At 34.7% G+C, this 25,013-nt stretch overlaps 2 protein-coding genes and 1 long non-coding RNA gene across 3 annotated transcripts in view; 2 read left to right on the forward strand and 1 right to left on the reverse strand.

The window, feature by feature from the left end:
• Positions 1-7,059: 7,059 nt before the first annotated feature.
• LOC138322960 (monocarboxylate transporter 12-B-like) lies at positions 7,060-17,875 on the forward strand. The gene is made up of 4 exons (XM_069267224.1): positions 7,060-7,231; positions 14,456-14,600; positions 15,168-16,043; positions 16,481-17,875. The coding sequence occupies exons 3-4, from the start codon at positions 15,242-15,244 to the stop codon at positions 16,621-16,623; spliced, it is 945 nt and encodes a 314-aa protein (XP_069123325.1). The 5' UTR covers positions 7,060-7,231; positions 14,456-14,600; positions 15,168-15,241; the 3' UTR covers positions 16,624-17,875.
• On the forward strand, positions 11,429-12,440 carry LOC138322959 (uncharacterized). The gene is made up of 2 exons (XR_011208508.1): positions 11,429-11,682; positions 12,282-12,440. It is a non-coding gene; the product is annotated as an uncharacterized lncRNA (long non-coding RNA).
• Positions 17,876-17,927: 52 nt separating the features above from the next.
• Positions 17,928-25,013, reverse strand: part of LOC138324281 (fibrillin-2-like) — a 56,323-nt gene continuing 49,237 nt past the window's right edge. Inside the window, 9 exon segments of the mRNA XM_069269360.1 lie at positions 17,928-19,259; positions 19,551-19,614; positions 21,627-21,719; positions 22,199-22,240; positions 22,679-22,805; positions 23,187-23,272; positions 23,663-23,729; positions 23,891-23,960; positions 24,524-24,674. Of these exon segments, the coding sequence (XP_069125461.1) occupies positions 18,883-19,259; positions 19,551-19,614; positions 21,627-21,719; positions 22,199-22,240; positions 22,679-22,805; positions 23,187-23,272; positions 23,663-23,729; positions 23,891-23,960; positions 24,524-24,674 (1,077 nt within the window). The 3' untranslated portion in view covers positions 17,928-18,882.

Raw genomic sequence — 25,013 nt, forward strand, 5'->3', positions numbered from 1 at the left:
CATCATAAATATATATTAACTACATATAATCTACGAGATTTTTCATTGACATGCACTGGATATCAATAGTTATCCAAATGGAATAGTTCATCAGATGCGGAATAAGCGGGAATCAGTGCTGTCATCTTTGGCGTCAGGTTTTGTGACGTCACTGCTGACGTTGCCGTACGCTTGAGAACATGCAGATTATATAATATATTTGACCAATACATTTGTTGCGTTGTTCTTGTATATATGTAAGTTAAAGTAATTTTAAAGCGTATCCCGATGACACGTTTCGTCTACTACAGAAAACTTCAAATCTCGCCGTGCTGAAATCGAAAATTAAAACATGGTTGCCTACATGGAGGCCCGAGAATTTTCCCGCGGGACACGATTTCACTAGTCAAAGGGGTACAGAAATGTATTGGAATCTATATGCTCACACACGTGTTATGGTTTGTAGACTTTGGCTTTCGGCCGCGCAGAGAGCTGCGCTGTTATAATTACAAGCACCGAATTTCAACAGCTGCTGTACCCAAGTTAATTAGAAATCATTATCAATATTCTTTGATATAGCTTAATTTTAACTATATCTACAAATACTAACTATATCGAATCTAACCTGAATTTTTGCTGCTAGTTATTTTAATGATATTTGTTGGAATCAAATTGTGCGCAGTAACTACAGTACATAATGTAGATTGTATTTTTATTTTGATATGACTGAAGGCAATGGCTTTTAAATAGGGCACAGCCAGATGTTTTAATTATTAATATGAAACATGCACGGCATAGCATGGGAAAAATGAGGCTCTACTTGTTTATTTTATTTTCTATTTCATGAAGGAGACATAGATTCGAAATAAAAGGACGCACTTTTAACTATAGAAGTATATGTAATCAGACTGTCTAGCAGAAACTCAAAGAAATGAACTCAAAGATTCGGATTTCTCTGTGTCCATCCAAGGCCTGTAGTGCCGCGTATGCGAATCCTATGATTTCGCGCTATTTGTTGACGTTATAATATGTGACGTCATGATCATGATTCCTTGTGTCATCTTCATCTTGGTGGATATTTTGACTGCATTCCATAGCTTTTAATTTTCAAAGTGTTATTATTATTATTTAAAAAAATAATACTCCTGTTATGCATTTGCATTTGCTAAATATATTTACTGGGGAGAGCAGTACCGGAGCAACGCACAACCTCCCCATATGTATGACAAAATGGCGAGGGCGGCCGCAAACTGAAGCTGTCAGTGTGTAGGATTGAATTTTGAAGATTGTGTGTTTTTCCTTATATTTTCGTGCATGTGTTACCTTAGAAGTGCTTCGGGCACGAAGGGCTGCACGCTTAATATGAATTTAAGGCAAAGCCTCAGAAGAGCGCAGCTACATGTAAAAGATTATAACATGATAACTCTATGTTGTCTCTATATATTTTAAAATATTTCACTGACATGAACATACTATCGATATTTAGAAAGAATTCAAAATAATCCAAATGGAATAGTTCAATATATACTTCAATCTTGTTTTTATCAGATGCAGAGAAAAACTTATATGCCACGATATCAAAAATACGCACGAATCTGTGCCGTCATTTTTGGCTTCAGTTTTTGTGACGTCACTGCTAACGGTGCCGTGCGCTTGAGAGAACATACACAGTATATATTGGACCAGTACATTTTTTGCGTTGTATATGTCTAAATTAAAACTACTGATGGTAATTTTAAAGTGTTTACTGATAACACATTTAGTCTAGTACAGAAATTTCAAATGTCGTGCTGATAACGAGAATTAAAACATGGCTGCCTACATGGAGGCGCGAGACTTTTCCCGCGGGACACAATTTCAAAGTCCAAGGGGTACTGGAATGTATTGGAACTATCTATATGCTCACACACGTGTTATGGTTAGTAGAGCTTCGCTCTACGCGGCCTTCGGCCGCGCAGAGAGCTGCGCTCTTATTAGTTTTATGAATTTATTTCAATGTCACCAATTTAAAGGTTGATTCATTATCAGCAGAGATTTAGAGATCAATATGTTAGATGAGATTTTCTGAAATGCGTATAAGACGTTTTTATTTTTGCGAACAAAAATTTAAACTTCGAGACACGTTTCATAAAATCTCATATATGGAATGAACACAAATTTAAGATACTTTTTATCTAATATATGTTTCTGTTACATATCTACGGCAACCTCCATGGATTTCACGCTAGAAATTATATACATGTATATGATTTCATCAGGGGGTTTAAGAGCCAAGATTTGCAAAGAGTACTGTTTTCTCTCCAACAAGGATGTTTCTGGCCAGATTTGGTTACACTCCATGCAAAACTCTATGACAAAGATCAAAGAGTTTTGCACCTCTATTCCTATTGGAACCCGCCCATCCTGCCACCTGAAAACGATGGTTTGCATATTACATTTGAATAATCATTTATAAATGCCTTTATATATTTATTTTATCTTAGCTGTTGCGCTGAAAGGTATTCACAGAGTGAGACCTACCAGGCGCGTTTGTCTCTTGATTTAAAGTCACAAAATATACTTGAAATGATGAACTTATTTCTGAATTGTTAACGGTTTTTTGACAGACAGCATTAATTACGTTTTTGTTTCTACTGTCATAGTGTAGATCTAGTGCATAAAGATATAAGGAATGCGTCTATAGAAGCTTTGTGTGGGGGTAGAAAAGAAAATGGCTGATTGTTTGCTATATATCTGAGGGTTTTGTCATTTTCAAATAACATTTTTTTATTATTTTTTTCCAATGATTTGCCAAACAAGAATGTATCAGATTCACGTACATGTACAACACAAGATGGTCTGTTCTGGAACATTCTTTGTAAAACAACAAAAAAGTTACTGCAACACTAAATCGTTACTGAATGATCCAGGACGTTGATGTGAAGGAAACAAATGAGATTGCTTCTAAGGATAACCTTTCTGTCTCAAATATTTAAAGGGATTTTAATCTTACAATCGTGAAGATTACACCATTCAATGATTCCTTTATTGTACATGCACGATATTGTATAATATACAAAAACAAGTAACCACAGTCATGATCATGTCATGACGTGCCAGGTTTGTTGGTGGGGAAAGCCGCAGTACCCAGAGAAAAATCACCGACCAGCGGTCAATACCTGGCAACTGCCCCATATGGGATTCTAACTCACGACCCAGAGGTGGAGGGCTTGTGGTAATATGAATTTAAGGCAATGCCTAAATATACATGTAAATATACATGTAGTTAGGAATATAACCTCAGAATGAGATTAAAACTGTTTTAACTTGTAAGTCCGATCATTGATTTTTAGTAAATGCTATTCTTCAATATTTGTGTCTAGCAGTCGTCAAATACAGGTCAGAAAGAAATATTCAACTGGATTAGATATATTTTATTTTTTTTTCGATCGTGTTTCTCTCCAATGTGGAAAACTTGGCAACATGCCATGTATCAAAAATGCGCGGGAATATGTGGCGTCATCTTTAGCACCAAGCTTCCCGTCGTCCGTGCGCTTGACAACACACAGACAGTATATATCATTTTGACCAGTACATTTATTGTGTCGTTCTTATCCTTGTGTAGTTATGTAAAACTACTTACAGTAATTTCAAAGTGTACCCTGGTGATATGTTTTGCCTACAGAGAAAATCTAAAATCTCGTCGTGCTGATAATGATAGAAGACATCGCGTACCTAGATAGTATTGGCAAAAGCGACCATGTGGGTATAATATTTAAAATGATCTGCTACACCAATCCGGTAAACAAAAAACATCAATGTGAGGAAGCTAAATTTCCAGAGAGGAGACTATGAAGCTATCAAGGAAGATTTGTACACCATTGACTGTGACTTCCTAAACAATATGGATGGTACTGAGAACGCCTGGACGTACTTTACTGAACATCTCCAAACCATTATAGAAAAACATATACCAGTGAGTAGGGTACAACACTCCAGTCGACCACACAATCCAGAAATTGACAAGGAAGCTCGTGCAGCAATAGCATTGAAAAGACGAAAATGGTACAAATACCTTAATAGCTAGACTCCTGAGAACTTCCAAACCTACCAAGCAGCCCTTAACAATGCAACAAGAATCATTAGAAAATCAAAATATAAGTATGAAGAGGATTTATCTCTGAAAATCAAAACAAATCCGAAACTTTTTTGGTCCCGAGTCCATCGAAAACCAAGACTAAATCAACGATAGGGGGTATCGAAGCCGGAAACGGAACGATTACAACAAATAACGAAGAAACTGCGAATGTCCTGAACACTTTCTTTGCCAGTGTCTTCGTTAATGACGGGGATCTACCATTGCCAATGGTTATTCCAAGACAAGTCAACAGCTTATTGACGGATATCTACATAAGCGAAGAAACTGTCCTCAAAGCAATTAAAAGAATTAACCCCAATAAATCTCCTGGACCAGATAATCTACACCCTAAATTCATTTGTGAAACTGCTGATGTCATCAAAAAACCTCTATCCATAATTTACAGGAAATCACTCGATGAATCAACATTACCAAAAGATTGGAACAGAGCAATAGTTACACCAATTTTCAAAAAAGGAGCAAAACAAGAAGTTAATAATTACAGGCCCATCAGCCTAACCTCAGTACCATCAAAAATTATGCAACGAATAATCAGAGATAATCTTCTTGAGCATATGGACAACAATAATCTCTTTACTCCACACCAGCATGGGTTTAGGCCAGGAAGATCTTGTATTACACAGTTATTAGAAACACTTGAAGATTGGTATAGTTGACTAGACTCCGGAAGTAACATCGACGTGATATATTTAGACTTTAGTAATGCTTGACAAGGTTTCACACAGATTTCTTATCCACAAATTGAGAAGCTACAGTATTGGAGGGAAAATTCTAAGTTGGATAACTGCATTCCTGGCCAACAACGTTCAAAGTGTCACAGTTAATGGTCAACTATCAACAGAACTACCCGTCACCAGTGGCGTACGACAAGGGAGTGTGCTGGGATCAATCCTATTCCTAATTTACGTTAACGATATGCCAGATATGCTGGACTGCACAATAAAGCTATTTGCAGATGACTCTAAACTATCAGCAAAAATCACATCAGATAATGACCGTTCTAAGCTGCAAGAAAATATCAACAAAATGTGTGACTGGACGTCGACATGGTTAATGAGCCTAAACACAGACAAATGTAAATTGGAAATAATCTGGGAAACCACAATTACACCCTTACAACACAAGGCAACACGACTACTATCTCTCGAGTACCCATGGAAAAGGATCTAGGAGTCACTATTGACAACCAACTCAAATTCACAGCACAATGTAATGCAGCAGCCTTAAAAGCGAATAGGATGTTGGGAATAGTGTTCCGCACCTTCACCTATATGAGTCCGACCATGTTTATTACTCTATACAAAACTTTAATTCGTCCCCATTTGGAATACGCAACCACAATCTGGTCACCAATGTTGACACGTGATAAAATTACACTGGAAAACGTACAGCGCAGAGCAACTAAAAGGATACCATCAATTCAATACTTATCGTATTCAGAGCGTATCAAGAAACTCGGGCTACCAAGTTTAGAATATAGAAGAAACAGGGCAGATGTGATTCAAGTCTACAAGATTTTAAACAAAATAGACATTCGATCTGGATCAAACAACTATGTTCAGAGAACTAACGGGTATAGCAACTAGAGGACACTCGAAAAAAACTCTTCAAAAACGATTTAAGCTAAACTCAACCGGAAATTTCTTCAGTAATCGAGTAATTAAGACATGGAACTCGCTCTCAGAGGAAGTGGTTACATCACCAAAGCTTAATTGCTTCAAATCCAGACTGAACAAATTGTGGGTCAACCACCCAACCAAATTTCGACCAACGTTCTACTAGTGAGTTAGTCAACTGAACTGTGTAGTGGTAGTATGAACTGTTAAACAACCACTATCATTTCAAATGGAGAGGTTATTTTTAACTCCCAATAGGGTCACCATGATGTACCGTATATGTACAAAATCAATATTACAGGAACTAACGAACGATTACCAAGTGTCAAATATAGACACCTTTTAACGCAACCGGAAGTTTTAAACAAATAGTACGCGCATGTATAGTACTATACCAGTTGAAGAAAGCATCAACGTACATCAAACAAGCCCAGAAAAGCCCAGAAGCTTACCTAAGATGTCACTTCAGCGATTCAGCGATAACGAGAATTAAAATATGGCTGCCTGCATGGAGGCTCGAGACTTTTCCCGCGGGAACGAGTCCAAGGGGTAATGGAATGTATTGGATTCTATATGCTCACACACGTGTTATGGTTATTAGAGCTTTGCTCTGTAGGCCGCGTAGAGAGCTGCGCTCTTAATATGTTGAGACATATTAACCACTCGGCCACTCCGTTTAAACATTTTCACATGTAAAACCTCATGCTTATTTTGTTTAGCTGTTGGACATTTTTGACCTGATAAAAAATCACACCCACTGTTTGTTGATACGAGTAGATAAAAATATAAAAACATTGAACAAAAAATAAGAAATCTAGTGAAAAGTATAGTCTTTTAAAGGCCCAACACCTTTCCGAAACGGCTTTAAATTTTTAAAATGGAAATGTAAAACGAGATCGATAATTTTGTAGCGTCGCAAAAGTTATCAACTTACCGGTAATGCTACACTTATCATCACCTTCTGAACAATTCAATTAAAATAAATAAAATGTTAATTTTCATAACGCGGGTCGTCTTATGTTTCCCGCCGTCGTCCTAAATGCCGCGCGGTAGTTGATTATCACTGCCCCACAAGGCAAAACAGTGAAATGAAACCCAACTGTTATCATATATTACGCAGAATATCTTGCATAAGCTTCATGTTCAAACTTCCTCTTAGGCCATCGATATACATTTTCTTATGTTATCTATGATTTTCAGAAACCTTTAAATTTTGCTCCGGAAAGGTAGTGGGCCTTTAAATAACCCAAGAGACAACGTAACACTGTTGTATGCATCGTGCAGCATAATGCATGAAAAGTCGGCATGGCGTTCAGAGGCAATGTTCGGAGTAGAAAATGGCTGGTGTTGGCTGTCAATTTCCTAAATATGTTTCTGTGTGCTGGCTTTCCTTTCAACATGTCAGTGTTAAATGCAGAGTTCCTCCGTGTCTTTGAGCAGAGTAAAGCACAAACAGCACTCGTGCAATCCGTTACAATAGGAATGATCGACGTAGCAGGTAGGAAAAGTATATTTTACAATGTGGGTGGTGTAGTTGTAGTGCAGTTGAATGCCGCTACCAAAGAGCTGATTTACAAAGTATCATACAAACAATTTTTGTATTGACATGGAATACGCAATTAACTAGACAAGCAAATGGTATATTTTTGGCTTTGTGTATTTCAGACTTTAAAGGACATGCATGTTTATTTCTGATTTTTTAGCATTTTATTTATTCACAAGGACTATTTAAAAGACCATTGCTTCAACATGTAACAACTTTTAGTTTTAAGTTTTGAAAAAAATCATCAAATTTTATTTCACAATTAGAAACCTGCATGAAAACACCGGGATGTTCTGATACTTTCACAACTTTCACAACGACTGGATGCAAATTTGCGACATGGATCATTATGAGAAGTTACTGTTTAAAACGATATAGAATGTTATAGAAAAAGATACAATGTAAGAAAGGAGGGGTATCATTGAAGTTCTGGGATTATGGTAATTTCAGAGATCAAATGTCAAAGTGTGAAAATTCATTTTTTAACTTCTAATCACTAGAGTAAAAAAACCTTCAGTTTTTGCCCTGCAAATGTGAATTTCAGTTCAGACAACAGATAGAAATTTGAAGAAGGTCACAGCATTTCCTTTGTTTTAGCATTAAAAACTGATTTTGCTGGAAACTTTCATTTTACAAAGATTTGATGTTTGGTAACGCAAAGCAGTATGTGGATATCGATGTAACGTGGTTAAGATGATCACATCCTAGGGTCACAGGTGCTGGGTGACGGGAGTACACCAAGTCATATTCAATGTATGGTATCGTCTATCAACTAGACATCTAATATAGTAGTATCTAAGTTTGTTTTATGAGAGAATCGCACGCAACACCTACACTTATGGTTGGATGTTTAAAGATTACATAATAATACAACAAAATACATTTAAGCAGCAAAATACAGGTACAATTTACGTGACATTTACAGAGAATAAGATGAATCATTTCTCAGTTAAAGATGCTCCACCGCTGACAAATGGCATTTTTTCACTATTAAAAATAGGAGCAGACGATTTAGTATTTTTCTTCAGTTACAAAAGTTACTTACTTTAGACCATAACCACCATTGAAAAGTTTCAGCTTCTAATTTTACTTCAAGTTAAAAATATAACAAAATTATTAATTGCATCCCGAAAAAATTCCTTTCCACTATATCCTATATGGAATGAAGTACTGATTGCGCATGCACCAAAGGTGAAGTAAATTATCTTATATTATTTTTTTGTGTGAATTATAGATATATACACACGATTAAACACCAATTATTGTTCAAATGATGAATATCATGTATGCTTTGTCGGCGGTGGAGCATCTTTAATTAGATGATATCAATAATAGTAATTAAAAAAGGAAACCACACACACACATAAACAAAAAACCCACAAAAACATGTTTGTTAATAGTAACAAATCATACAAATAATAAAAAAAAAGTATGCAATCACAAAATCAAGGAAAAGATCATTTCCATGTTAATACATCTAATGTATATGATTTTATTACATTTACTTAAAGTTTGCACTATCGTTCGTATTGTAGCAACATCTTATTTAAAAATATATAGAACACTCAGTTTACTTCATTCTACCAGTAGAATTCAACTGGAAATGTAGGATTCCTTCTTGAAGTATATGAATAAGATTATAATCTGGTAATCTGACAAATAATACAATATAAATTGTCTCTTAGACTTTCAGTTTTGGTACAGTGTAGAGCTATATGTGTTATACGGTCATAAAAAATACTACAAAAATGACACAAATAATAAATATCTGTTTTTCTTAAGTTAACACATAACTGAACCATATTAGTTATCATTCTAAGATGTTCTGGAAATTTAAGACCAATTGACCATAAAATATGTGAAGAAATTACGTTATGAATGAGCATAAATCTAGTAAAATATGTATCGTTTTGCATTCCGTTACACATTGTGATTTCTTCAAAGTTAAAGACAGCGGTAGATTTGGAAAATCGGCATCAGAAATAATATGCGAAAGATAGTTGAACAAATCATATTTACAGAGTATTCTTACGATATCGGGTATGAAGCCATGCTGGCAAGAATTATTCAAAGGATACATAAATAACCGTATTTAGAAATATAGTATGAGACAGGTACTTACTATTCATTCTAATTAAACGACTAAGAAATAAAAGCTTTTTAATATCAATGTATCCTTCTATGGATGTCCATCCAATTAGGGAGTTGGCCGTATCAGTTCTAGTTCTCATATTAAGACTCCGAATAGATTTTGCGATAACATTTTGTGTCCTTTCTACTTTAATCAATTCTGTTTTAGATAGTTGACATAATTCACATCCATATAGAGCAGATGGAAATACTTTTCATTTAATAACCTTAGCAACAGTAAGATGATGAAGGATCTTAGGATGAGCACCAGACCGAATAAGTGCCATTGTTCCATTCTTTAGTTTTTTTTACATGCAATATCAGTTCTTTCTAATGAACAAAATTTAAAATATAAGACCGCGCCAACGTGCGTTTTACTTTCTACAAGTGGTAAAGGTTTGCTATAGAGACAAATGTCTTTTCCTAGAAACTGTTTTCTGGTTTTTGTAAAAATAATAATTTTACTCTTATCAACTGACAATGAAAATCTTCATTTGCAACTATAGTTTTCACAAATGGTAACCATATCTTGTAAACCAACACCTGCATTACTGATCAAGCATATATCGTCAGCTTGTGCAGGTATAGTAATCTAGTGTCAATTACAAAAGAACCTTTGGCAGACATTTCCACATTCTGCAGATAAAGACCCGCCTTGTAAGATACCTCTCTTCATAGGAACAGACTCAGATTGGTGGCCTTTAAAGATTACATTACTTACAAAACCTGTATACATATCTTTTAATAAACCCAAACTTTACCCTTAAACCCCATATTGTACAGTTTGAGAAGCAAGTCTTCGTGCCACACAGTATCAAAGGCTTTGTTACTATCTAAAAATGCAACAAAAACATCTGAATCATTTTCGAAATTATATCTCACGCATTCTTGTAAGTTAAAGGAAGTGCATAAATTACATACATTTTTCATATAAGCCGACTGTTGTCTATTTGGGAATGTTGTAGAATCTAGTAACGAATCCATTCTGAGATAAAATTGACTCAAACAATTTAAAAAAGATTGGTTTAAGAGTAATACCCCTGTAACTATTCGGATCATCTTTGGTTTTTTTGTTACCCTTGTACAATGTAAAAATCTTTCCTCTTTTCAAATTATTGGGTATATGTTCATATCTTACAATCAAACTGAATAGTGAAGTAATAAAATACAATAATTTACGACCACAGCACTTCACATGTTCATAAACAATGCTGTCGTGCCCACCAACTTTACCATTTTGTTTTGGCTTTTTACATATTAGCTGCATCTTTTCAACTGTAAATGGATGCAACAAAAACATGTCTCTAAAAGAATTCTTTCGAATTTCATTTACGCTTAATAATACGTCTTGAAAAAAGTTTTTGTCAAACGAATCCAAAGTTTCATTGTTAAACAACTCACTAAAATGGTGACCCCAAGGATTTACAATATTTTCGGGTTCACGTAGTGTTTCGCAATTATATTTCATTTCTGTATGCCAACAACCTGCACTACTGGCTCTATCTTTAAATAGTTTCCAAAAAGGGCTTTGGTCAACATCACCTGATTTGTCAATTTCAGCAAATTGTTCTTTCATGAAATTATTAAACGCATAACGAGGTCGTCATCTGAAATCAGTTTTAAGAGATTTATAATCAATGACCGAACGGTCGTTTCCTCTTTTTCAGTTTTTGCCTGCAAATCGTGGGTTGTGAATTTCAGTTCAGACAAAAGATAGAAATTTGAAGAAGGTCACAACATTTCCTTTGTTTTAGTTTTGCTGGAACCTCTTTCATTTTACAATGATTTGATGTTTGGTAACGCAAAGCAGTATGTGGATATCGATGTAACGTGGTTAAGATGATCACATCCTAGGGTCACAGGTGCTGGGTGACGGGAGTACACCAAGTCATATTCAATGTATGGTATCGTCTATCAACTAGGCATGTTTAAGTTAGTAGTATTTAAGTTTGTTTTACGAGAGAATCTCACACAACACCTACACTTATGGTAGGATGTTTAAGAATTACATAATATACAACTAATGGTCTCTCAATTAGTTCAGTTTATCAGATGAAGACAAAAGAGTTACGCCCCCTGTCCTTCTATAGCAGTGGAACTCTCCTGTTGGGAGGTGAATAAAATCCTTTTTAATCTAGTTTACGTACAGGGAAGGTGCACAATATTTGCTCCCATAGATTTGTTTGCCAAAAAAAAAAGCTTGTTGAAGTTTTGTGGTGCCAGCAGTAATTTAGTGTTCATACGGACATTCTTTGTGTGTCTGTTATACAGAATTGGTTTGTATTGAAGCGGATGTCGTTCGATTTTGATATATCGTGTGGTCAGCCGTACCGCATGGTGCGGCCATGGCCTTCCTACCATCGAACACGTGTTCGTCCCGGTTCCAGTTGTTAACACCGTTTAAAAAGAAATGTCTTGTTCCTGGCATCGTCGCTAATATTTTGCCGGAATTTTACTGCATTATCCCATACCGGAATTTATTTCGGTATTTTTATTTTATTGTAAAATTAATCTTGCACTTCTAGTTCATAGCAAACGGAGTTAGCATTAGCGGAGACATGAATTAGGTATTGATTTTGAGTACCACTATTTTTATTCGTATCGTGATATATTTTCAGACTGTAAGTCGTCATTATTTTTAATGTAAGTGGCGATAATTAATTCGTTTAAGTTGTGTTTGGACTTTGGTATTGTCGTTGATGGGAGTTGCTGCCCTTTGATCATGTGTAAGTGTCGTCATCCTCGGTGCCCCGGGCGTTATATATGCTAACGCTGATAGGTAAATGTCCAATGCCGAGTTACCGAGGATGAAGGGGCATGTTTGTATGTCGGATAATGTTGACTTGTGTTCTATATGTCCTTATTTGAGTTTCAGTCGTGCGGGGTAAAGGAAAGCGACCCTCGAGGCTCTCTACCAGCCCCTATGTAAGGAACAAGAATGGTTCCATGTCGTTGAGTGCAGCAGCCAGTCGGAGTGAGAATGGTCCCAGTACTTCGAGTGTTACAGCTCCAGCAGTAGCTAGTGGGGGTAACATTGTAGATGATAAAGACAAGGCAAATCTATTAAATGAATATTTCTGTAGGATTACTAATATTGACGATAGCAAGTGCCTATTTTACAGTTGAAAACTAATAGTGTTTTAAATAATCTACTTGTTACTTCTAATGAAATTTGTGGTGTTTTAATTAATTTAAAGCTTGGAAAAGCTTCAGGTGAAGATGGTATAAGTCACCATAGACTTAAATACACGGCTGATACAGTTTGTAAACCTCTTAAGGTTCTTTCATCTACCTGTATATTTCCAAATATATGGAAAATGGCTAAAGTTATGCCTCTCTTTAAAAAAGGAGATAGGCATTCTATATCAAACTATCGTCCCATTTCTCTCCTTTTCTACTGTTCTGGGTGACGGGAGTACACCAAGTCATATTCAATGTATGGTATCGTCTATCAACTAGGCATGTTTAAGTTAGTAGTATTTAAGTTTGTTTTACGAGAGAATCTCACACAACACCTACACTTATGGTAGGATGTTTAAGAATTACATAATATACAACAAAGCGTTTGGTGTGGACACCAACTCAGGTAATAGATTATGTAGATGTGACTAAGCGATTTTTAGTCTAATGGGCAAGACTACCATATATATATATATATATCATATTATTCAGGCAATATATATATTGCATTTTTATACTTGTATTACCCATTGTTATTGTGTACATATGTCTACTTTTAATATTTTTGAACTTGTATTATGTTCTTTAATCTTTGAGGATTTTTTCGACCAAGAGGGATATATCATAAGGAATATGTTACCCTTATGAAACTTATGATTATTTGTAAATACATTGAATTTTAAAAGTATAATTTTATAGCTAAAGTCGTATTGTATATATATTTTTATCAGTGTTTGTAACACATTTCATTTAGTATTGATATGAAAAAATCTGTCGGCTTATCAATTAGTCTGCAATATATTTGAAGTCAATAAATCGTTCTGACCGACACGTATGAATTCAAAAGGGAGATTAACTTCCGGATGTTTCGGTCATCTTGAAAATGTCAATCAAAGGAAATCACACGTAATAGATAGATTACTTAAGTGATAGCGGAAGCAATCATATTGTCCTAGAATATGTTTTTTTTACCCTTTGACACCGTACGGCCCGTCACCATTGTATTCGTGTCGGCTGTCAAAAGTATAGCTGAAAAAGCCGGTTTGCCTATGAGTATCACATGTAGCCATCCAGTGTCTATATAAGAGTAGAGGCTTAAATGGTCAATACCAATAAACCTCTGAAACTAATCGGTTGGCTCGACTATTATTTTAAAACCAACTACTGCGATATAGACCAACTACAAAACAACAACAAATCACAAAAAAACTTCATAAAACTACCATGCAAACTGATTAGCTACCAATCAACGGAACCACCAATTGCAACTACACTGGCCGTCACACGTACGCTTATTGTAACGGCGCTGTAAACGGTTCACGTGTAAACATAGTTGTTGTTCTATTAGTCTTTCGGTTTTAAATCATAGAAAGGAAACATTGGAGTTCATTCAGAATAACAATATTAATTTATAATAAATTATTTTACAGTTGTAAGCTTAACAGCTTGTACCGGTATTCATTTTCGTTTTGACACAAATATAAAACATAAACAAAGGACATAGTTATACTGCATAAAAGTGATATTGAAATCAATTATCAATTATGGACCTTTTGCCCTGATTCTACCAGGGTAATACAATGTACATGTATAAATCATAATAACCGATAAAAAATTCCTTATTTCTTATATTAGATATGAAATTCATTTGTTAAAAAATGTCAATATCATGTATGATAATTACATAAAACGATGGCGTTCGGACACCGCCCTGATTTTTCATCATTTGGTCAATGTGAATTCATAAGCGCAATACCAACTCGGTGTTCTAATGGAAACATCGAGCCAATATGCTTAAATCGGCCGCAACATAACCATGTATTTTCATATTAAATATTAACATTTTGTTCTTTTTACATTATGTTGTAGGATTCCTTTGTGGTCAGTATGTACATAAGTATGGATGTAGGAAGGCCGGTATATGTGGTGGTATCCTGGCTTTCCTTGGACTGTCACCGTCCTACTTCGCCACTAGTATCACGTATCTGATCGTATCCATGGGGGGTAATAACAGGTTAGTATATATCCACACCATTTAACACAAACCTGTAGTTTACCAATGTTGGGGTTTACTGACATATCTTTTGTTAGCGGAATAATGATAAAGAATTTAGACATTCTCGGTAAAATTTTAGTGATCATGGATTGTTCAACATTCTATGTTTGATGAACTCATTATAAACTAGTTGTCTTTATATTATTCGGTAAAGTATAATAATAATGCGATAAGCTTAGGGACGAAGAAGTTCAGTCAGAACATCAGTGAGTTTATACAGAACAGTTAACTGTGATGAAATGGACATTGTATATGTAATAATTTTACGACCTTTAATGAGGGTACCGTTCTTGCAAATATTATCATGATATAACAGTACTAATGGGCCAATGGCCAAAAGTTTGAATAACACTTAAACATCACTGTCTCTTCCTATGCTTGTTGCCAGCTAACCGAATGATCGGTCTCTGCTTTATGCCACCAATGCATACGAAATGCAGGCCATTGAGTACCTTTCGATACGTAAAAGAAACGATCTATGGATTGATAACGTTGTTGCTTCATCTTATTTTATTTTACCAACAGGGCTGGGATTTTCCCTTTGTTTTGTATCCAGCTTCACATCGGTTGGTGAATACTTCAGTGGAAAAGCTAAATTCATGGCACTGTCCTTTGTTGGCATCGGGTCAGGAATAGGGGCTATGGTGGTGCCTTTCTTGCTGAGGCTGCTGATTGACAACTATATGTGGAACGGCTGTCTGTTAATAATGGGAGGTTTAACAGGGAACATGATTTGTTTTTTCGCCATTTGCAAACCAAAATTAGTTGGATTACAACAGCCTAAAATAGAGAATACAAAGGTCTGGCACACGCAGCTAGCTGAAGATGAATCGAATAAACAACATATCAACAAAGAAGAAAATAAAGACCACATTGATAAAGAGTCGATTGTTTATGAAGTTAAGCCCAAAACTGTACAAACATCAGGTATGGGTCGAATGAAAGTAGTGGCGAGAAATTACATTTTTGACATTTTTATTCTTGGTATTTCAGTAACCCTTTCGTTTTCCGGTTCAGCTTTGATATATATTCTAGAGTTCCTTAAAAGCAAAGGCTTTACTGAACAAGAGGCATTGGTGATGTACTTGTATATGAACATATCAAACACTGTGAGCAGATTACTACCGGGACTGTGCACATTGACACCTCACTTGGATGTTCTTGTCCTACCTGCGATCTTCACGGGCCTAAGTTCTTCCTCCAGCATCGGTCTTGTTGAAGCTACTACATACTACCAGCATGTGGTCCTGATGTGCTGCTTTGGAATGGCAATAGGTGCCACCGAGACAATGTTGTCAATCACAACCATGGAGCTAGTAGGACTAGAGAATTATTCTGTTGCCTTTGGAATCCTGTTGACGGTCATTGGAATGAACAGCATATGGGCTGGAGCCTTTTCAGGTAACTAACTTTGATAAAGTAGATAAGTTTATGGGAAGATAATGACACGTTGTGACTAAGTCGGTTTAGATATTTCATGACCATATCGGTTTTTTTAAAGTTGATGAAAAATTACATTTAGCCGTGAATAGCCGAGTTTAATATTGCGAAAGATTTTGACTAAATCATTCTATTAATTAAATCACTGTCATTGAAATTATTGAAGAGCTTGAGCATGTCATAATTCAAATATCTGCATGAGTTTATCTCCCTTCCTATGAAACTACCACCTTAGCATAGGTCTGAAATAAGCTTAGCGAAAAAAAACTGTTTTGAATACGCAATATGTCTCAAAGAGGTAAATGCGATATGAGGATAGACAAATAATCTTTTTGCTATCATGTCAGTGTGATTTTGGTTGCAAACATGTCAGCTGATGAATAACTATTTGGACACAGGTTGGCTTGTCGACTTCACGGGGACATACAACACGCCGTATTATGGCGTTCCAGCGGCGCATGGCCTTGCTGTTTGTCTGTTTATTTCCGCGGCCATATTACGGAGGTGTAACAGGAATCATACTTATAGATTCGGCAAGTGAACTATTGAGGAAAAGCAGGAAAGAGTACAGAAACATTGAACATCTTCCTACACGGTGACAAATCATAGTGTAAACCAAATGTGAGAAAAAGATAACAAGCGTGTATTTCATCGTACATTACACTATCAACACTTCGGGAAATGTCCAGTCAGTTTGAAGGTATTATATAGAGAAGAAGAGAAGAAACCTACTCAAAAGGCATTTAATATAATGCTTTAGACTATATTCTGATGTCTGTTTTGCATCCTTTGAGAATCAGCTTGTTTAAACGTGCATTTAAGTTTAAATTTGGTATCACTATTTTTTAATGATTTACTATATACTGAAGCTAAATACGAATGTAGTCGGATATTACATATTGTCGATAAAGCCAGGTTTCAAATCATGCAAATGAATAAGGACATGTACAGAAAAGACGGTGTGTTCCGTTACAGTCTCATATTGTTATTGTTGTCCTTTTTTTTTTAGAATGTTTTCATCTTTTTTAAAGAAAAACTAACAACAAAAGAAAAGAAACAATAAGAACACTTGGATGAAATAGACATTTTTGTTTTAATATTTAAAGGTAGGTTCGCCCAATGAAATATAAAGTTTACGACATTGAAATTTATCCTGTTCATAGATGTAATCTTCAGATCATTTTCGATGCATACAGCGAACAATATGGGTGGTCAGTTGCCTAGCTTGACCAGGAAAATACTTCCGCTAGAGATGTGGCTTCTGTTTCTTCTATTGCTACATGCAATCTCTGAGTTTCATTCCCTAGATATATATATATCATATAGGGTGCTACCGATTCCATTCGAATTTCCTACTCTTTGATGCCGAAATTGATACATTTTTTTCTAACACGCTTTCGTTCAGCCATTTTGTTAACTTTTAGTGCGTAACAATGCGCATGCGCGAAACTTCGACAACACAATCCATCGCAGCTTCATTTGCATACAATCCTGTCAGCCTGACGATCGTAATAAATCAAGAGTTTCCTTCAATTTTGTATTCAAGACACATTTGTTCCATCTCATACGCATTAAGAAATTAAACTGAGCTATTTCTAATATTTTTTTTTATCTTTTCTTTTGTTTATTGGATTTTACAAAAAATATTTATTTGGTTGGGCGAAACCTACCTTTAAAAATGAGCACCGTACAACAGCTCCGATGACTGTATGGTATAACAAAAACACATTGTTATGCATAATTGTATGATTTTATTTAAAAAATATATACTTTTAGCAAATGAAATAGGTCCACATCTTTTAACACAATGGTAACATGAAATCGTATAACTCGAATTAATTTATATTATATATGATATGAAAAAGTATAAAAATAGCAAATAATGGGAATTGTAAAGAGAGCCAGCCCCTACAATAACCGGTATATAATTACATAATACATTAATGGAACATGTGGGAATATTTAAATATTAACATGTGAGAACATTGCATTACATTAATATAGCCAAACTTCATAGAACACGCACCTAGAATTCGGTCAGTCTCCCACTTAATTGATGTCACACATATGCACACAAAGCGAATTTACGCTGTTTCTCACCGTTTCAAACACAGAATGAGGACGACTAAACATCCACTGTATTTAATTGCTCTGACAAAACCCATGCTTTGTTTTATAGTATTCCATTTCATCTATAGAATTAAACGGGACTAGCGCCATCCTGTTTAAGTATTAATAAATATTTGTAACACGACCGTAGACATAAAACAATCATAGAATCGGAACATAATGATGATGTATAGTCATTACTTCAATGTAAACGAAAGGATAGCTCACTGATTTTCAAATTCAAGCGTTCACCACTGTAAGTGAATCCACTGGTCAATAGTCTATTACTTCACTATAAGTTCGTCTAGTTAGCAATCCTTGATAAAATGGAAGCGTCATTGAACAAAGACCTATTACCGTGTGTTTTACTTAATGTTATATCAGACGTCTTTTGGCAAGGATCATATGCTAGGACGTCAAACTATACATTTCGTTATTGATTAATCAATGTACATTAGGTAGCTTCAATTTTACGACGACGTAATACATTTCGAACATAAACACAGCAACATCGGTGCTCTCGCTAATAACATAGTAATTATTTGACGAATTTGTTTCTCTCAATAACAATGTTTTTCACTCTCCAAAGTCAAACACATTCAAAATAAATAAATACATCTGATAACAAGTAAGCACTGATGAACTCCCTGATCTGTAACTCAACAGAGGTCTAACCCTTGTGACACATATCTCACAATCGGGCCGGATCGTAACTATCGGAGTGAGATGGGGATTTCCGAATTCCACCGAACGGAGAGGGCCTGAAGGTCACGGAAGTTCGGCCATCATCTGACCATTCCACATACTTGAAGCGGTCACTTTTTCCCGATAAAGAAGACATTCTCTGAGAACCGCTTGTATGTGATCTGGAGTCAGAACCTTTATTCACTGATGAGTGTGGTGATCTACTATGTCGACTTCCATGAAAGTCTTTTTTATTACTTCTGAAGTCACTATTTTTATACGAGTCGTTCACTGTTGTGTCTTTCTTGGGTACACCGTTACCATTAGCATACGATGTTGTACCATTGAGGTCTGGTTTGTAACCGCCATTACCAAACGCCATCGCTGGAAAATACATAACAATAATGTCACATGTATATGATAAATTTCTGGATTCCAATAAATAAATTAAAATTAAAATATGAATTAAAACCAATTGCTTCAGGAAACAACGAAAAACAAAAATTAAAACTTCGTTCTTTAAACATCACTTGTGGTGATCTTTTGTTTTCTTTTCCTTCCCCTTATACATATTTACATTATATTTTGTTTCAGTGACGTAAGTCAAAGCCTCAGAAACTACGTTCACAGAGACGTAAGGTTTGAAAATTATAATACATTGTTTCTTATTCTTACATGCATCGATCAGAGGACCAGCTAAGCTTTTTCTTTTTCCAGAAACCTCAGATTCAGATGTTGGCTAAAACAAAAGATAGACGAAATGACAAAAAAGACGTATTAAATGAACTGCAGTATATTATTATAATTTGGTACTGATGAGAAAGATGCTCCAACGCCGACAGAGCATAAAATATACCCATCATTAGAACAATAACTGATGTATAATTACGTTTACATGAGTCTAATTAACACACAAATTCTTATAAATCATTTATTTTGCTTTTGGTGCGTGCACAATCAATACTTAATTCTATATAGGGCATATAGTGCCATGGATTTTTTTTGGGACATAATTAACTTCAGTGTGTATTTTTAATATTTTTATCTTGAATTAAACACGAAACTCAAACTTTTCAATGGTGTTAATGTTGTAAAGTAAGTAACTTTAGTAACTGAAGACAAATACTAATTCGTCTGTTCCTGTTTTTAATTGAGAAAAAAATATTCGTGGGCGGTGGAGCATCTTTAAAGAATTATCGATTAAATTTCAATTATCGTTAAAATCTATAACATACATAGTTGTACAACAATATATTTATACAATTTATGTATATATAAAATTGATACAATTCTTCGTTTCTTGAGTCACAATGGCTAGTATAAGAGTTTCTGTCTATTGAAGCATTATATATTCTATGACTGACAAATTCATTTCGTCTCCGTCCAACCCTGCCCTCACCAATTAATACCATCCCTATCTCAAAACACTACACTGAAATCAAATCTATTTTTTATGTTACTAAGAATCACTGTTAATGTTCTGAAAAATAAAGAGGTGACATTATCGCTGGATCAGCGTTCTAATAATTTGTATGACAGTTATTACATGCACACCGGGATTGTAGGGAATAAAGCTGTTTGGATTTCCTGAAATTGAAAGTATCCAGCACTGTACTAACATAACACCTATCTACGCACATTATTTACATACATCAAAGTATATCATTAATAAAAGGAAAGAGTATCGCTGGGACAATTTGCAGATGTAAGGCAATGGATGTTGTTTTCCTTTGTTACTTTCATTTCATTATTATCATGACCTATTCAAACTAATTACAGATGTATCATTGTAACATAGCAATACATTACTCAGTACCATATATCCTACTGCTTATGTTCTTAGGATTCGTCGAAATGGTATTGCTGCAATGACAAGCTGATACATATCGAAGTTGCAATGATATGCTAGATAGAAATCAGGCATCTTTAAATGAGTTAACAATATTGAATTTTTTCCTTATAAGCCAAATGATAACATACATTAATGCCTATCTCACTTACCCATCATCAAATGCTTAATAATTTTTTTTTTCAAAATTTATTTTAAATATTTCTATGTTCGTTCAATGTTCATGCTACCACTACACACATATACACTTCAATGTATTTTTGTATATTACCTTAGAAATCGTCATTCTATGTTTGTACACCAAACACCACATTTCTATCAAACACTAAATTATTCCGTCTTTGCATATTATAGAGTGAGATCCCTCACGGGAAGGCATCCATTCTGACGTCATTATTTTGTGGGCGCAATTCACGTCGTTTTCTCAGAAAAGTATGACGTTATGCTCGCAAACATATTACATCATAATCGATACTTTACCACTAGAGCAGATAACTCTGTAATATGCAAATACAGGATAAATACATCAACCATCTTACCTTTTTTCTACTCTTTGATGCTACCTCTATTTCAAAACCGACAACATTCTGCATCAATCATATCAATGATAATTGATACGGGTAGAATTTTGATTTATTGATTAAAACAAAACATCTTTAAGACTTTCAATTTCAGCCAGTTTACAGTTTTATAGTTATTTTTATTAGTAACGTCACTCGATATTTCATTTTCCAAAATTCACTGTTAACCTGTAAACGTAATTCTTTATGTGAAATCAAATTTTAGCACAAATATGATCTTCAACAGGTTAGCGCCATGATAAATTGCTTTGGTACCGAGAAAATGCTGAAATAGAATAATCGCTGACAAATGTAGTTTATAATTTGTGAAATAGGACCTACGTTTGTTTTGTATCTGTTGCTGCTGCTGAGTTTGCTTCTGTCACGTTCAGCTGACCCTAGACATGGGAACTTTCTCCTCATAGCATCGCGCATCTGTCAAATCAAATCGTCAATAGTAAACATTCCACATTAAATCGTCAACAATCAACATGCAATCGTTAACATTCCACATGTAATTGTAAACATTCAATATCATATCATCAATATTTCACGTGTGAAAGGCAACATTCAACATTAACATTGAATGTCATCACGTCAATTTGCAACAAGTATACAATATACAATGTAAGCAGTTCTTTATGCAAAACAAATTGTTACTAAGTTTTACCGAAACACCAACTGTACCCCAAAACGATTACAATTCAACTGAAAACTTTAACATAATCGTCAAAATTCAAAATATAAAGTCGATTCGACAAACGTAAAGGGAAACAAATCGAACAAAGCTTGTTGACCCTATACATACTTAAAAGGATATTATGCAATAAAATATGTTTGCGTTTACAACAATGTATGCATAGCCTCTGGCATGCTGACCTGATCTGACATAAATCAACAGAAAACATACTTACCACTTTACTAAGCAAACAGTGAAATATGAAAATGAACAATCCCTGAAACGAAGGAAAAAATAATTTTGGATAAGTTCTAGAGCAAAGTTTTTCATGGTGTTGGGGTTGATAGTCATACAAATGTATTTATCACATTTGTGAAACAAACATCCTCCTTGACTTAATTAGTTCCACACAAATTACTTTACTTGTAAGCCTATGGTGAATTCATCAAATAATATACGAATGTGCATTTCAGTTATATGCCTTTGGTAAAATCATCAACTATTATACAAATGTTGAGTCTGTCATATGTAGAATCAACTGAGATGGAAACACAGTTCTGAAAAGAAAATTTCAGTCAGTTTTCGTAATATTAATATCAATATAAATGTATGTATTTTATCTGATCATGATATAATTATCGCTCAAATATAACTATACAGATGCTATATTCAACCAACCAGTTTTACCACAAAGACACTTTCTTGGTATATTTACCTGTAATGAATTAAAAATGACAAACAAATACTGGAATACGACCGTGCCCTCGTTAACAGAGAGAACTCCGAAGATCCATGTGAGTCCTAATATAGGTGCTAACACAGCCACGCTTCTCACCGCCGTCCTGTATAATATGTATCAATGATTGACAACTCTTACTTCAATATTCTAAACGTACATCTATTTGAACTATAAATGTATATGTAATTAATAATAAATATCAAAGAAACACAATTTTACAAAGTATGACAATTTATTGACTCGTGCCCTATCCTGGCCTCGAACTCACGATCTACGACCCCCAATCGCCTAGCCAAACTTATCTGCGCTTCTGCCACTGCGCCACATCAAATAACATAAACTTTGTTTTATTTCGTTTCCTTATCTGTACAATATTTTACAAAAGTAACGTCAAGTACAATAGAAAAAAAATAGGATGTAATTGTGGTGTTTTGCTTCATATTTCTTAACAAATTTAATTCGTTCAATGTAATTCAATACTTACATCATTTTACCCTTTCTTGTTTTACTCATCACGACTCGAGTTGAAAACAAGGCTCTGAATACTAATATCGCAATGACAACGTTGATCTATAATTAAGACAATGGAATAATCTATATAAAATTACATCAATAGTAAATGATAAATCATAAAAATCACATTAAATCCGAATTGCTTAAACTGATGTACACTTCTTATACATGTAATGAATTAGAAAATGAATCGACAACGCCGTAAAAGATATGCAGTATGATTCATACAAATTTATTGTAAACATTCCATGAAAATTCAAATACAAACTATACACATTTAAGGTACTAGATAAGATTTAAAAGGTATGCAATTTGATTCATATAAATTAGTTTTAAGCATTGCATGAAATTTCACATACAAACTGAACACATTATAGGTATTTGATCAGAAGTTATTCATACAACAGTTGTGTATGTAAACGTTTGCTTGTTATTTTAAGTACATACCACAATAATGGCCAGAGCTGGGGCAACGAAAGCGTACAAAACATTGTTGCTTACTGACAACCAGCAACTACAACAGAAATATTGGATTTAGTGTAACTATGTTTTGGCGACGCGACCTGATTCATTAAATCAACATTTCTTGGTTTCTCCAGTCAATAAGATAAAAGTGTCAAGACAAATTTCGTTCACATTAACGAATAATAATTCTACTGCTGCGATTTTACTTACAAGTTTTCGTTGCCATATCCTTCTAACTTTGTGGCTCCTGTAGACACAGCTACTATAATAGCAGGCGCTCCTACAATTCAATATCAAAGATTTTGTTATATTAATCATCGATAGCATAGCGATATTTTTACTCAAACAGCTTGGGAATTAAAAACACTATAAAAGAACTACTTAACAATTCAAATGAAATGAAATTAATGACTTATATTTTAAACAATTCAATACTTTACTGTGATTATGGCGGATCGTACCCGTTAAAAACAAAGAGGCGCTTAGAAAGGACCTGGCTCCGATTTCTCGAAACAAAAGTGCAGACTTAAGTCAAAACTTAAGTTTTTCTCGTTATGTAACTTATATGAAAACTTTAGACATAAGTCAGTTTTGGAATTCAGTTTGTTTCGAGAAATCGGAGCCAGATTTGCGATACTCTTTCACAATATCATTGCACAGAGAAAACCATCTATTGATTTACAAAATATATCAGATAGAGAATCCTACATGGTTTTCATAGTTTCAATCTCTGTTTAAGTCAAAGTCAGTGAAATAGTTTGACCACAAAAGGGAAGGACGGTTATAGCGACGTGGACGCACATGTGGTTGCATATGGTATACTAAATGATCGACTATACATACCCCATCCTAGTGGAAGCAGATAGCGGAGTTTAGACGATGACGAGAATACAAATAAGACGGACATGGCCACAGCTATACCCTCCGTCAGCATCAGGAAGAATGCGGCGAGGAAAATGTAATGCAATGTTACTGCTATGACAGTGCATATAGTCTGAAATGTAATACAATGCAAAAATGATTTATCATAATATCACTAATAATGTATTAATGTAATTTCTAAAACGATATTATATATTTTTCTATGGGATAGTTAGATAATGATTTTAATTGTAAAATTACAGGAGTTCGACCTGTTTAAAAGTGAGATTTAAATCATAATTAAGATAAGCTATGCAGTTGTTTTGTTCCTATTATAGGCCCAGATTCCTAAAGGCGAGGAAAATTTACGATATTGAGTTACTTTAATTGGCAAAAATCTTTATTATATTAGAGTTTGATCAGATAAACAATAGCTGACAAAGAATGAAAATTAAAAACAAAACAATAACAA

The sequence above is a fragment of the Argopecten irradians genome, chromosome 5, assembly GCF_041381155.1.
Source record: "Argopecten irradians isolate NY chromosome 5, Ai_NY, whole genome shotgun sequence".
Lineage (NCBI taxonomy): Eukaryota > Metazoa > Mollusca > Bivalvia > Pectinida > Pectinidae > Argopecten > Argopecten irradians.

What these genes read in the sequence shown, in the direction of transcription:
- LOC138322960 (XM_069267224.1), top strand. Translation starts at nt 15,242, where the DNA reads ATGGCACTGTCCTTTGTTGGCATCGGGTCAGGAATAGGGGCTATGGTG. An exon ending in ATGGGCTGGAGCCTTTTCAG is followed by an intron (nt 16,044 to 16,480) that starts GTAACTAACTTT and finishes ATTTGGACACAG; the next exon opens with GTTGGCTTGTCGACTTCACG.